The following is a 14,764-nucleotide window of genomic DNA, read 5'->3' on the forward strand; positions in this document are numbered from 1 at the left end:
GTGAATGTGCACAGGACTTGATGAGGAAAGCCTGGCTCGACTTAACCGGTTATTAACCCACGTCGTGATACCAGAAAACCCAGCTTTTGAATGTTTTGTTAAGTGAAGTCGGCTATTGTACTGAAGCCCCAAGACTGTTGAGCTTGCTTTGTGGTACAGTCCTCAGGTGAGATTGGTCATACTTTCTGCAGGAGTGGGTGGGAATGGTTAAACTTTATGTGGGAGTGGGTGGGAATGATTAAACTTTATGGGGGAGTTTGTGTGATTGATCAAACATTCTGCAGAAATGGGTGAGATTGGAGATAGTCTGAGCAGGATCAGATTGGGATTGGTCAAGAGCAGATTGGGATTGATCAGGAGCAGGACTGGTCAGAGCTTCTGTGTGGTTGTTGTTGGTCTCAGGTTGTTGATGCTGCTGATGTTGCAGTGTTTTTGAAGAATCTGTACAGAAAACCAGACAAAAGTTTTACATTTCACACTGCAATAAAGTCATGAAACTGTAAAACACTGGAGTTAATCATTAATGTAAAAATACAATAAGTGCCTTACAGAGTTTCTAATTAATGTCATCCAATTAATTACAAATAAAACATCATATTCACACGTTTCACACAAACTCCTGTATCACTCAGTGTCCTTGCTGCGTTACTGAAATTAATGTATTTATTTTAAAACACTCTTTAAATATGGAGGATTAAAATATAAAAAACATTTACATGTGTATTTCTGCATTACATTTTACATTTGTTTATTATATTTAGTTTTAAATTAATTGCTATGCTTTTAAAAAAATTATTTTGTTTACACTGATTTGAGAATGCTAGACTGAATTATCATATCTAATGGTTTAATAATAATAATTATTATTATCTAATGGTTTGTTAATAATTAAAGACACATTCAGTTAAATGTCAGCTCTATAATGTGGCTCTATACACTGAACATTAAATTTATTATAATAAATTATTAAATCTATAATAGTGTTTGATATTAAACATGAAGAACTCTTTTGGTAAATTTTATGTGCAACAAAATATAAAGATAATGAATACTTTCTCAATGATTTAAATGAGGATAAAGATAATTACTAAGCAGTGAAAGAGAATGATGAGGAATTGTTTGTATGTCCACAGCTGAGAAAGGTGGACTCCTCTCACAGATGTGTGTGTGTGCATTAGTGAGTTAGTGTGGTGTGTTTTCTCTCGTCCACAGTGTGTGTCATTGTGCTGTATCACATCCTCCCCCTCAGCACCTGCAGTCGCTCCCAGCTGCAGCAGTGCTTCTCTGTGCACTCTCACTGACCGAGGTTTTTGTACGGCGCTCTAACACTGTGTGAACACATAGCTACTACTGATATAATGTACACTCTGACAGTAGTAATCTCCTGCATCTTCAGTCTGGACTCCTCTGATGGTCAGAGTGAAGTCAGTATTAGATCCACTGCCACTGAAACGAGCTGGAGTTCCTGACTGTAAAGTAGTAGCATAGTAGATCAGGAGTTTAGGAGCTTCTCCAGGTTTCTGCAGGTACCAGGCGAGATAGTTACCACTAAGCACACTGCTACTGGTTCTACAGTTGAAGGTGACTGTTTGTCCTGGATCAACAGTTTGCACTGAAGGAGTCTGAGTCACAGTCACCTGACCTCTGGATCCTGAAGAGAAACATAGATTGTGTTTCTATGCTGTAAAGTGGTGTAGAATTCGTATGAAATTAAGTGTGTGAGGCTGTGAGTTGATGTTAAACTCTCACCTTGAGTCCAGAGGGCCAGTGTGCAGATGAAGACGCTGATCAAAGTCATGGTTGCTGTGGGTGAAGTTGCTGAGCAGCAGCTCTCAGTCATGAAGTGTTAAAGTCACAGGGCTATAAACACTCGCAGAGCACTGAAGCATGGACTGGCAATGCAAAGTGTGTGTGTGTGTGTGTGTGTGTGTGTGTGTGTGTGTGTGTGTGTGTGTGTGTGCACTGCAGTGAGGTTTTTGTACGATGGTTTCATTAGAATGTATCACTGTGGTGGACTTTTGGTGGAGGCTCCAAACTCGTGGTGAACAGTAAGTGTGTTTTCTTCTTTTAACACAAAATCCATTTAGTTCATTACTAATTACATGAATAAATAAACTTAAACCAAACAGATTATTTATGTTTATAATTGCATCATTGATGTTATTGTGTATTATTAAGCTCTGATGAGGATCACATTTCAGTATCAGAACAGATCCCATATCAATGTTCTTGAACATTCAACAAATCTACAATTATTGATGTTAAATATGTAATAATTACACACTCGCTATATATTCGACATGCAATAACTCTGCAGTTCCTCTATAATAAACATTTAATAAATAGAGTTACTTTGTGCGGATGTAAAATCCAGATGAAAGCTGCTGTGTGTGTTTGTGTTAAACAATGAATATTTCTGTAATCAGCTGCATTTGTATTTGCTGCAGTTAAATATGCTGAAGGTTTGAACTATAAAGTAATAACACTTGTTATAAAAAATGATTTTTCCCAGATAAATTACAGTGTGGAACTTGTTTGTTTTGTCTCTGCACTGAAACTGTTGTCAAATAATAAAGTACTCGATGAAACTCAGTCATGAAGTCAGACTTGATTAGACTTGATTACTCTGTAAGATCAGACAGTTCCACAAAGTTACAGAAATATTTCATAATCACTTCTAATTGTGTGTGTGTGTGTGTGTGTGTGTGTGTGTGTGTGTGTGTGTGTGTGTTTCTCCTCTCCAGCGGGTCCCACAGCTCCCTCCGTGTCTCTGCTCCCTCCGTCCCCTCTGCAGCTGTCTGAGGGATCGGCCTCGCTGCTCTGCCTGCTGTCTGGCTACTCTCCACAGGGGGCGCTGGTGAGCTGGACAGTGGACGGCTCACAGGTGAAGAACGAGGTTCTGACCAGCGCAGAAGAAGAGAAGAACGGCCGTTACAGCCGCAGCAGCACCCTGACCCTCAGCAAAGACCTCTGGGAAAAGGGGGAGGAGTTCAGCTGTAGGGTCTCCCATAACAACGTCGATCATCCGGTCACATTCAGAAAGAGTCAGTGTGAAGGCTAGTGGTAACACCGAGTTTAACATAGAGCTGCTTATGATCCATCTACAATAGAGTTTCAAGTCTACAAAATGCTGACATTTCTGTCTTTACTCTCTTCACTGTCCTGTTGCTCTTCCTGTAGTTTTTGCTGAAATAAAGCTGAGTTTTGGACGTTGTGTGTTCTTTTATTGGAGTTAATAGTGATGATCGGTGTGATGAGAGAGTGGGATTAGCTGTAGATACAGTGCTGTGTGTTGTGCTTCAGTGAGTTTGACTGAAGGAAGTTGAACATCTGGTGAAGTTTCTGCTCTATTCTGGGAGAAATTAAACTCTTCAGTCCTGTTCATGCAAATATCACTTCTGACTTAAATACCTGTGACAATTACATAACAATGAGTTTCAGACGCTTGTGGTCATGTGATTTGATCCGTGCAGTGAGCACGTGATGTACAATGGTTTTATGGCTGTTTTAGTCCACCGCCTTATCGGTGGCACCATGACAGAACCCCGCCTAACACTCAGCTCCAGAAGTGTGAAAATGCATTGCCCCAAAACACATTTCCCTTTTATGGTAGCACACAGACAGTTTTAGGTGAACATAATCTAAATTTTACATGAATGGCTTTCTACATGAAATGTTACATGAATTACATATGGAGCGCTATACTTTGCTTAGCTGACAGAAGATGTGACCTCCTCCACATAGCTAAGGGGTGGTGTAACGTCCAAGGAGCAACCTGTGTATGGAGTGATAGCCACTATCAAACCATTGAAGGTAGGTATGTCCACTGTGGAGCCAGCGGGTGGAGCAAGGTTTCCATAATCCCAAAAGGGGAGGGGGGATATTTTCCGTGTGGCAAGAGGGGGCGCGATGACCTCCATGGAGTAAGAGTGGGAGGAAGTTTTCTGCCAAGGAAGAGCAACATACAGTACAAAGCAAAGTGACTATGCAACGTACTCATCCAAGCAAGGAGGCAGAGCAACATCCTCAGCATAGCAGCAAGGCAGATCGACATCTAAGTCAGAGGCGGATGGTGCAGCAATGTCCTTGGTTGAGCAAGGAGAAGGAATGATTACAATAGCAATGCTGCAAGCTGTAATGGTATGCTCATTGGGCTAGGGAGGGTGGGAGATTGTCCTAGCCTGGTCAGCAGCCTCCTCCTGAAGTAATTTCTCAACGGGGTGCATAGCTTCGAGCCATGCCACTGTGGCATTGATCCATTTATTCATTGCTTGTTGCACCCACATCAGGTGGTTCAGAGCATGTGATGTGCAATGGCTTATGGGTGTTGTACTCCAGCACTGTCTTGGTGCTACCGTGACAGTCATCCTGAACAAAGACTAAAGTCATCCATAAACTATCTTTTGATTAAAATAAATGCAGTATTGAATGTGTTTATGGTGTCACACTGCACCCTAGTGGTGAATGACTCATGTAAACGTAGACACTTGGAAGTTTAATAATTAGGAGTTGACAGTAACTATTTGCTCTATTACCTAAGCTACTATGGACAATATATTCACAAGTTTTTATATCTTCAGAGTGAATGTTGGTATCAGTTCATTATTGTTTAAAGAGATGCAGCAACTACCCAAAAACAGGCAACATTTGAAGGTCCATCCATCCATCTTCTATACCACTTATCCTTTTCAGGGTCACGAGGAACCTGGAGCCTATCCCAGGGAGCATAGGAAACAGGCAATGTCGGACCTGTTTCCGATTCCGATGTCGGGCCGTAGTCGGAAACATGCAATGGGTCGGGCAATCGGCAAACAGCCATGAACTGGGCTAGGCAGGAATCAAAAGCGAGGTCACAAGAAACGAGGTCAAAACACAAAACATGAAACGTGAACAGGGAAACGAGAGGCAGGAGACAACAGCGTGGTATCGAGAACTAATCTATGTTAAACTAAACTATCTATCGAGGTAACTTAACTAACGTAATACTCCACACCATATACTGGGAGGCGAGGAGTATATGTAACAAACATAATCAGCGTTAAGTGTTGACGGTTGAAACCAATGAAGATACACCCTTGAACAACAAACAATGACAAAAGAGGGAGGAGACAGAACAGAAACAAAACAAACGCACCTGTCCACAGTAAACAATGTCACAGTTATCAACATTCAAAGAGCGTGCGCTCACTGAGTACTTGCGCACCTGGCTCGTGCATTCACACGTACTCCGGCCCTCCAAACACACCGCAAGCTGCAGCACTATCTAAAGGGGAGACTGTGACATAATCCCCCACAAGGGCGCTTCACCCGGAACATGGAGGCACAACGACGTCCTCAGCGGAAAAGAAAAGTGGAGCAATGTCCTCAACGGAGCAAGTAAGCAGAGAAACGTCCTCAACAGAACAGGTTAAGTAGAGCGATGTCCTCAGCAGAGCAGGAAAGCAGAGCGACGTCCTCAGTGGAACAGGTAAGCAGAGCGATATCCTCAGCAGAGCAGGTAAGCAGAGCGAAGCTTTTGGCTGCAATGGGAGGTCGAGAAACCTCCTTAGCAGAACAGGGTGGCTGAGTGGCCTCCTCTGTCCCGCAAGGAGTCTGAGCGTCGTTCACCATCGATGTTGCCGCCTGAACTTGGTTGGTTATGTTGTCAGTCTCAGGCATGAAGAGAACTTGGCGAGTCATGAAGTCTGCTTCAGGCATGAGTAGAACTTGGTCATCCTTGCCAGCAGATTTGGGTGTGAGCAGAACTTTGTCGTCCATGTTAGCAGACTGGGATGTGAGCAGAACTTGGTCGTCCGTGTCAACAGACTCGGTGTGAGCAGAACTTGGTTGTCCATGTCAGCAGACTCCGGCTTGAGCAGAACTTGGTTGTCTGTGTCAGCAGACTCAGGCATGAGCAGAACTTGGTTGGTCGTGAAATCGGTTTCAGGCGTGAGGAGAGCTTGGTTGTTCGTGATGTCGGCTTTAGGCGTGAGTAGAATCTGGTTAGTCCTGTTAACAGACTCTGGTTTGAGCATAACTTGGTTTGTCGTTACGTTGGTTTCAATTGTGAGCAGGACCTGCTTGGTCGTGATGTCGGCTTCAGGCATGAGCAGAACCTGGTTGGTCATGACGTCTGCTTTGACCTGGGACAGGAACTTGGCATGAGCAGAGCTTGGATTGGCCGTCTCTTCGACCTGGAACAGGAACTTGGCTTGAGAGGGCGGCTCTTCAACCTTGGACAGGAACTTTGCTTGAGAGGTCGTATCTATGACTGCTGACATAAACTTGGCTTGAAAGGTCATCTTTTCAACCTCTGACAGGAACTTGGCTTTATGCTGGAGCTATGGAGCTGAGACCTCCTCGTGGGTCTCAAGCTGGAGCTCTGGGGTCGCCACGTTGACCTCCGGCTGGAGCTCGGCAGGTGAGACCATCTCATGGGTCTCAGGTTCGAGCTCTGGTGCCGAGGTTGCCACATTGACCTCCGGCTGGAGCTCTGCAGGTGAAAACTCCTCATGGGTCTCGAGCTGGAGTTTTGGGGTTTCCATGTGAGGCTGCTGATAATGTATATGACACATCCAGTTCACCTCTGAGGCATGGTTCCCCCACAATATCCTCCAAGATTGCCCAGGATTCTGGGCCACCGTACACCCTCATGACCAGTCTCACAAACAAACTGACACTTTCCAGTCCCCAGGATCCCCTAGCTGCTAAACGCTGTGCCCACTGGCATGCTGGGCCACAAAACCAGGACAACAGGAAGCCTAGCCATTCCTTCTCGCCGGGCTTGTGGTCTGTTAGGCTGGGAAAATATATCTGGCAGTCCCCAAGAAAATATTCAGGATCACCTGAGAAACCATCAAACAGCTCTGGGAGATCGGTTCTAGTCCACTGTGGAAACTGGATCGAATTCACAGCTGGATGGCTTGCTGCATTTTCTTGGTGTGATATCTCCTCCGTCTTCCTGCTGCATCCACGTTAGGGCGGAGTATTCTGTCACGACCCAAGACGTAAGGGAGTTGAGTACGGAAGCAAGTGCAGGTAAAGACATTTTATAAAGAGGAGGTAGGCAGACAAATCCAAAACGTGAAACAGAGGCGTAGTCGGAAACAGGCAATGGGTCGGGTGATCGGCAAACATGCATAAACTGGGCTAGGCAGGGATGAAAAGCGAGGTCACAAGAAACGAGGTCAAAACACAAAACATGAAACGTGAACAGGGAAACGAGAGGTGGGAGACAACAGCGTGGTATTGAGAACTAATCTATGTTAAACTAAACTATCTATCGAGGTAACTTAACTAACGTAATACTCTGCGCCGTTTGCTGGGAGGAAAGGGGTATATATAACAAACATAATCAGCGTTAAGTGCTGACAGCACTTAAACACTCGAACAACAAACAATGACAAAAGAGGTAGGAGATAGAACAGAAACAAAACAAACACACGTGTCCACAGTAAACAATGTCACAGTTATCAACATTCAAAGAGCATGTGCTTGCTGAGCACTTGCGCCCCTGGCTCGTGCACACAAGTGCACTCCGGCTCTCCAAGCACGCTGCAAGCTGCAGCGCTGTCTACAGGGGAGATCATGACAGTTTCCTCATGTGAACTGCTAGCTTCAGGTCCTTCCACAACATTTCTATTGGATTAAGGTCAGGATTTTGACTTGGCCATTCCAAAAATTTATTTATTCTTTTTCAACCATTCTTTGGTAGAACAACTTTTGTGTTGAGGCTCGTTGTCTTGCTGCGTGACCCACTTTCTCTTCAGATTCCGTTCATGGACAGATGTCCTGACATTTTCTTTCAGAATTTGCTGGCATAATTCAGTACTCATTGTTCCATCAATGTTGGCAAGCCGTCCTGGCCCAGATGCAGCAAAACAGGCCCAAACCATGACACTACCATCACCATGTTTCACAAATGGGATAAGGTGGAATGCAGTGCTGTCCTTTCTCCAACTATAATTCTTCTCATTTAAACCAAATATTCTATTTTGGCCTCATCTATCCACAAAACATTTTTCCAATAGCCTTCTGGTTGTCCTCAATCTTTAGCAAACTGCAGAGGGGCAACAATGTTCTTTTTGGACAGCAGTGGATTTCACTTTGCGACCCTGCCATGCACATCATTGTTATTCAGTGTTCTCCTGATGGTGGATGAACATTAATATTACCCAATCTGAGAGAGGCCTTTAGTTGCTTAGAAGTTACCCAAAGTTCCTTTGTGACCTCATGGACTATTACATGTCTTGCTCTTGGAGTGATCTTTGTTAGTCGACCACTCCTGGGGAGCGTAACAATGGTCTTACATTTCCTCCATTTGTACACAATCTGTCTGACTGTGGATTGGTGGAGTCCAAACTTGTTAGGAATGTGGTCTTCGGGTTGCGATTTTTAAGAAAAAAGAAAAGAAGAAAAGAAGGCGCCCTCGCCCCGCTACACACTTCCTGCACCAAGCGCTTGGAAGAGTTTCCAAATGACACACAGACACACACAATTCAAATGGCAAGCTCTCTCATTATTCAAAGAAAATCAAATAATATGTATCATGCTTGACACACAACAGAGACAATGGGTTAACTATTGATTGGCTAGGCGGAAGGGCATATTTACATAAAACAGGAAGCATTTCAGTGTAAGAGAGGAACAACTCCATATATGGTATTCAGGAAGTCATAGGAATGCGAGTAAATGGTACTCTGGGAGACAAAGCAATGTGCACAAATGGTTAGGAGCTTTATCTGTCCGTACCTGATTGAAACTGGTTTCGTGCAGTGGTGGAAGAGTTAACAAAGGGACAAAGAGGAAACGTGTTAACAAGGGAACAGAGAGAGAAGAGTGTTCACAGTAAACTCATCAAAACTCTTTAGAGATGGTTTAGTGAACTTTTCCAGCCTGATGAGCATCAACAACTCTTTTCCTGAGCTCCTCAGAAACCTCCTTTGTTCATGCAATGATAAACTTCCACAAGCATGTGTTGTGAAGGTCAGACTTTGATAGATCCCTGTTTTTTTAATTAATTAGCAGTATGGAGATGAGGAGATGTCAGTTGTTACGTACGTTGTTACATAATCTTCCTTATACAAATTTACAAATACCAAACACAGGTAGAACGGTACTTCTTAGAATCTCTGCTTGTTGGACTTTACTTTCACATGTGACGCTGTCAAAGCAGAACACTTCACTTGTTTACTCTAAAATTCAGGAGAGATGCCTGGAATTTCATGTACACATGTTTTCAGCATTATTTTGCTTGTAATGTGCATGAATATTAATATGTCATAGAGGTGAATATTAATCACAGCCCTCGACCCTCCTCTGTAGGAAATTTTTGGACATTCCACGCCCTCACTATCATATAAGATGTTATTCCTCTCTCCTCCTCCTGTCTTCTACAGCTCCACTCCTCCTCTCCTCACGCCACTGATTTAAACTTCTCCTGCTCACTGAACTTTTCTTCAAGTCCCTTCCTCTCTTTCTTTGTTTTGTATAGTTTGATTCTGAAATACACATATTCCTGTGCCAGAACATTGATATTCAACATGTAGAAGGAGCTACAGATAAGTTACATGGAAAGGTTTTTACTGTGAGACTGGGTGGGGCGGGATTGGTCAGAGTTTGATCAGGAGCAGGTGGGATTATTCAGGCTTTCTGCAACACCTTGTGGGATTGGTCAGACTTTCTGCATGGTTGTTGTAGGGCTCAGGTTGTTGACCGTGCTGCTGATTTATTTTGTTTTTGATGACTTTATACAGAAAATCGTTATCTAAGGGTTTATTAATAATTAAAGAAAGGTTCAGTTAAATGTCAGTCTCAGCTCTATAATGTGAATCGTTTAATGAATTTTAAAGATTATATAATGAAATATTAACTCTATAATAGTGTTTGATATTAACCATAAAGAACTCTTTTGGTAACAAAATATAAAGATAACACATACTATCTAAAGTTTCTAAATGAGGATAAAGATAATTACTAAGCAGTGAATGAGAATGATGAGGAATAGTTTGTATGTCCACAGCTGAGAAAGGTGGACTCCTCTCACAGATGTGTGTGTGCATTAGTGAGATAGTGTGGTGTGTTTTCTCTCGTCCACAGTGTGTGTCATTGTGCTGTATCACATCCTCCCCCTCAGCACCTGCAGTCGCTCCCAGCTGCAGCAGTGCTTCTCTGTGCACTCTCACTGACCGAGGTTTTTGTACGGCGCTCTAGCACTGTGTGAACACATAGCTACTACCGATCTCATGTAAACTCTGACAGTAGTAATCTCCTGCATCTTCAGTCTGGACTCCTCTGATGGTCAGAGTGAAGTCAGTATCAGATCCACTGCCACTGAAACGAGCTGGAGTCCCTGTGTATGAGCTAGTAGCATAGTAGATCAGGAGTTCAGGAGCTTCTCCAGGTTTCTGCAGGTACCAGTGTAGATAGTAACCAAAAAACATATCCCAATTCACACTGCTACTGGTTCTACAGTTGAAGGTGACTGTTTGTCCTGGATCAACAGTTTGCACTGAAGGAGTCTGAGTCACAGTCACCTGACCTCTGGATCCTGAAGAGAAACATAGATTGTGTTTCTATGCTGTAAAGTGGTGTAGAATTCGTATGAAATGAAGTGTGTGAGGCTGTGAGTTGATGTTACACTCTCACCTTGAGTCCAGAGGGCCAGTGTGCAGATGAAGACGCTGATCAAAGTCATGGTTGCTGTGGGTGAAGTTGCTGAGCAGCAGCTCTCAGTCATGAAGTCTTAAAGTCACAGGGCTATAAACACTCGCAGAGCACTGAAGCATGGACTGGCAATGCAAAGTGTGTGTGTGTGTACAAATTGCACAAATCCTCTCCAAATGAAACACACTGTCACAGCAGCATCCCATGATCCTCAGCCTGCATCCCTAGTCAAGCTTCTGTCCCCATGTACAGTCACCTGATTACTATTGACCCTCAGCTGTTTGCACTCACACTACTCCCTTTAAATAACCTGGACTCTTATTAATACTTTGTGAAGTCTCACTTCAGCATTGTATCTGTAAATATTTCAAGCTGGTTATCTGTCTGTTTTCATTCGTATTATCATCTTAGCCTGCTTTATGTTTACTAAAGCAGGTAAACATGACTGAAGCAGGTAAACAAGACTTAACTAGACTAACCTTAATTAAATGTCATAAATTAGACCTGAGAGGTGTCATTTATGACATTAAATTTAAATCTTAATTATTTAAAATAGAATAAAGGTAATTACTAAGCAGTTATTCAGAGTGATCAGGAAATGTTTGTATGTTTGTAAGTAAATGTTTAATATTTCACAGTATTTATGGGGTGCAGAGCCAACTAAAATGGATGTGTGGTGTATAGATGTAGGAGTTTAAAAAAGACAAATGCACTACTTGATATTCTATCGTTCCTACTATATTAAATTATCAGATTTTCACCAGAAGGAAAAAATATATATACTTCTTAACTGTATGAATTCCAAATAAAACCAAATTCACTCCATCACTTATTATTTCTATCTACTACAGTAACTAGATTTTAAAAGTAATCACTACATTAAATTTGCATTTAATTATTCCAGTAAATTAAACAACATAAAACAATTACTATGAATTTAAATATAACAAACATTGAGTTACTTGAGTTGCTGTTTGTTCAGATGTTTTGATCACTAGGTGAGAAGTGAGAAACGCTCACACTCCAAACACTCACTTTTATACAAAACGTTAAACATACACAACAATTTAAACTGATATGAAGTGTATAAAGTTTAAAAAGACTAAAAATGTGTTACAGTTAATCACCTTCTAGCACCTGAGATATCACCTGCAGCATGATGGAGTCTCTCCGGGTGTACTGTGCAACAGAACCATCTGGTGATATGGAGCTGGGAAAAGTGTCAAAATTGAAAAACATTGTTTCACTCCCCAGGAGCGGCCGACCAAGAAAGATAACTCCAAGGGAAAGACGTGTAATAGTCTGCGAGGTCACAAAGGAACCCAGGGTAATTTCCAAGGAACTAAAGCCCTTTCTCACATTGGCTAATGTTAATGTTCATGAGTCCACCATCAGGAGAACACTGAACAACAATGGTGTGCATGGCAGGGTCGCAAGGAGAAAGCCACTGCTTTCCAAAAAATTAATCGCTTCCTTTCTGCAGTTTGCTAAAGATCACATGGACAAGAAAGAAGGCTGTTGGAAAACTGTTGACTTGAACGTTGACTTCGTCACCACCACTAAATAACTCTTTCTATCTTTATTCTGTTGGCAATGTATCACATTCATAATGCAGATTTGGTCATTCAAAACCATGTATATCTTTATTTCTGAATGAACTACAACAATATATAGTACTACTGAACTGAACAAAAGTGAAATCCAATCCAAATCCGATACATGAACTTACCGGTGGCTCCTAAAGCAAAGAAAACTCATTTTAAAACATTCAATGGCATATATCCTTCCAGTGGAGCTTCGATTTCATTTTGATCAAAACATTTGTACTTTTTTGACCTAGAGCCAGCTGATCATCTTATTTTTTTCATTGTATGCACTCAAATACTTTTTGGGAAGATATGTCAGCTGGTTGGAAACAAAGCTCGAATCATGGCCAACTTTTTCTACAAACCATATTGTATTATATTTGGAATGTTGTTGGACGACAAAAAAGTCTGAATTTGTCATTAATGTAATGTTGCTTCTGGGTAAATGTTAAAACAAGGCAAAACCCTTATTTCTCCGTATTTAAGAGAGACTTTGTTTGGAATTATGTTCCATTATAAAAATGTATGTGGGGTAAACAGACCTTCACATTCACTTCAATGACAAGAGACTTGGGTTTGTTTTTTTTATTTTAGGACTCATTGGACAGTGTTAGGACTCATTCCTACACCACTCTATTACTGACATTTATACTCCTAAACAATCATACATATTGTATTAACATCATAACATTAGTTAAACTATAGAGCAGAATATCTAAAAACAGGTTAACGAGATAGAAAATGAAACGTATAAGAGTATGAACTGTCACAGACGAGGCTAGCTAGCTTGTTAACTTGAGAATACTTCCGCTCAGAGTTGTGGATATAAGTGGAAACACAGCATTTAAAGCCGTTCTCCTTCTTACTAGACTGAGTGACAGATGCCAACCTCACAATGCGGCCGACATCGTTAACAGTAATCCGCGGAAGATCTTACAAGCAGCGAGTGTAAAAAGCCGGGCTGACAGCGCTCACTGAATCTAATCACTTCCGGTCGCGGTGGCCACTCAGATCAATGCGGAAGTCCTTCATTACACTGCGCGAGTAACGGCTTTATCTACATGCCTGAGCCTCCAAACGGCTCCAACGTGCAGATTCACCGCAAGGAATCGTTTAAGAGAATCGACTCTTTCAACAACGGTACATCGGCCAGAGTCTACACTGGGATTGGGTGTAATTATAGCTTTAGCATGTTGTCTTTGGTTCTTTTGTGCTTTCTGGTTTTTATTCACATTTTATTTCATCCTGATTTTCTGCTCTTCAGCTTGAGAAAACCATGTAAAGAACAAAGCACTGAACTAAGAGACACGTGTATGATTCAGTGGAACGTTGGAATACATCCATAATGCACCTCGGCAAACAACGACACAAAAACAAAAACAAAATGTTTAAAACTCCGTTATTTCCAATGAGCTTTTCCAGTAAATGATTATAAACTCCTCCTCCATAAGAACATTTTTGTGAGTTTAACATGAACCCGAAGCATTCTGGTGCATTCTGACAAGAAAATAAAGGGAAAAGAAAACATTTGCTTCAAGTAAAAAAAACAAAAAAAACAAACACATTTATTGACACCACTTCATTTGAACTTTTTGGTATACCAGCCATCTCGGTTTGGCAGTGTGCCAAGAGGGCATGAGAGCCCTTGTTTCTGTAATTTATTTATTTCGATCAGAGGCTACATTTTGCATATTTTTATTAAAATTCTGTGACCTGGGGAACCTGTGCTGGACTCCATTCACCTCTGTTTTGGCCTCAACCTTCAGCCAGGACCAGCTCCATCTGCACCTCAGCCCTGACTCAAGCTGTGCTACAGAAACAGCATCTTCCTCTTTAAGCACCAGTGAACGCCACTGAAGATCCCCTTTAGGAGAAATGTCCCACCACCCAGCTGAAGAGGACGTTTTGGTTGGTTTTTAGACCTGTTTGTAATTGCCTGAAGTGCTGGGCCACCACCTCAGTTTGAAAAGTGCTGGGTCAAATGCCAGCTCGCTCCCGTTGCCCTCGGAAACGTGGTATGGTAAAGTGGGTACTTTCAAAATGCAATTTTTTTTTTGTCTGTAAATTCTCTAGGTTACTAAAAATACAGAGACTTTCCATGTTTCATTCCAAACTACAGTTCAAGAGGGCTATGCTCAATATGTTTAAAAAATGAAGTAAAATGATTAATTACATATCGGTTTTGTTCACCTAGCTTATTGGTAGAGGTGGACGTGGTTACATTATGTTGGTGTAGAAGGTGACATACAGAGTTAAAGTTAAAGTTTGATAGATTGCTATGCAACATATTCCTGTGCCAGAGCATTAATATTCAACATGCAGAAGGTTCTGCAGATAAATCGAATGGAAATGTTTGTTCTGTGAGACTGGGTGGGGCGGGATTGGTCAGAGTTTGATCAGGAGCAGGTGGGATTATTCAGACTTTCTGCGTGGTTGTTGTAGGTCTCAGGTTGTTGACCCTGTTGCTGTGTTTTTGAAGAATCTATACAAAATAACGGAGGAGATTTTTACATTTCACACTGCAATAAAGTCAT

The 14,764-nt window shown here is 41.9% G+C and overlaps 1 long non-coding RNA gene and 2 gene segments (V, D, J or C); 1 reads left to right on the forward strand and 2 right to left on the reverse strand.

Annotated features, from left to right (window-relative positions):
• Positions 1-1,110: 1,110 nt before the first annotated feature.
• On the reverse strand, positions 1,111-1,956 carry LOC128635438 (Ig kappa chain V region 120-like). The segment is given in 2 exon segments: positions 1,111-1,651; positions 1,750-1,956. Coding segments are annotated over 2 exon segments (420 nt in total).
• A 42-nt stretch (positions 1,957-1,998) lies between these two features.
• LOC128635443 (uncharacterized) lies at positions 1,999-3,209 on the forward strand. Its single transcript, XR_008398412.1, has 2 exons — positions 1,999-2,048; positions 2,745-3,209. It is a non-coding gene; the product is annotated as an uncharacterized LOC128635443 (long non-coding RNA).
• A 6,978-nt stretch (positions 3,210-10,187) lies between these two features.
• LOC108261767 (immunoglobulin kappa variable 6-21-like) lies at positions 10,188-10,717 on the reverse strand. The segment is given in 2 exon segments: positions 10,188-10,528; positions 10,627-10,717. Coding segments are annotated over 2 exon segments (432 nt in total).
• Between the last annotated feature and the right edge of the window lie 4,047 nt (positions 10,718-14,764).

Source organism: Ictalurus punctatus, chromosome 19, assembly GCF_001660625.3.
Source record: "Ictalurus punctatus breed USDA103 chromosome 19, Coco_2.0, whole genome shotgun sequence".
In the NCBI taxonomy this organism is placed as follows: domain Eukaryota; kingdom Metazoa; phylum Chordata; class Actinopteri; order Siluriformes; family Ictaluridae; genus Ictalurus; species Ictalurus punctatus.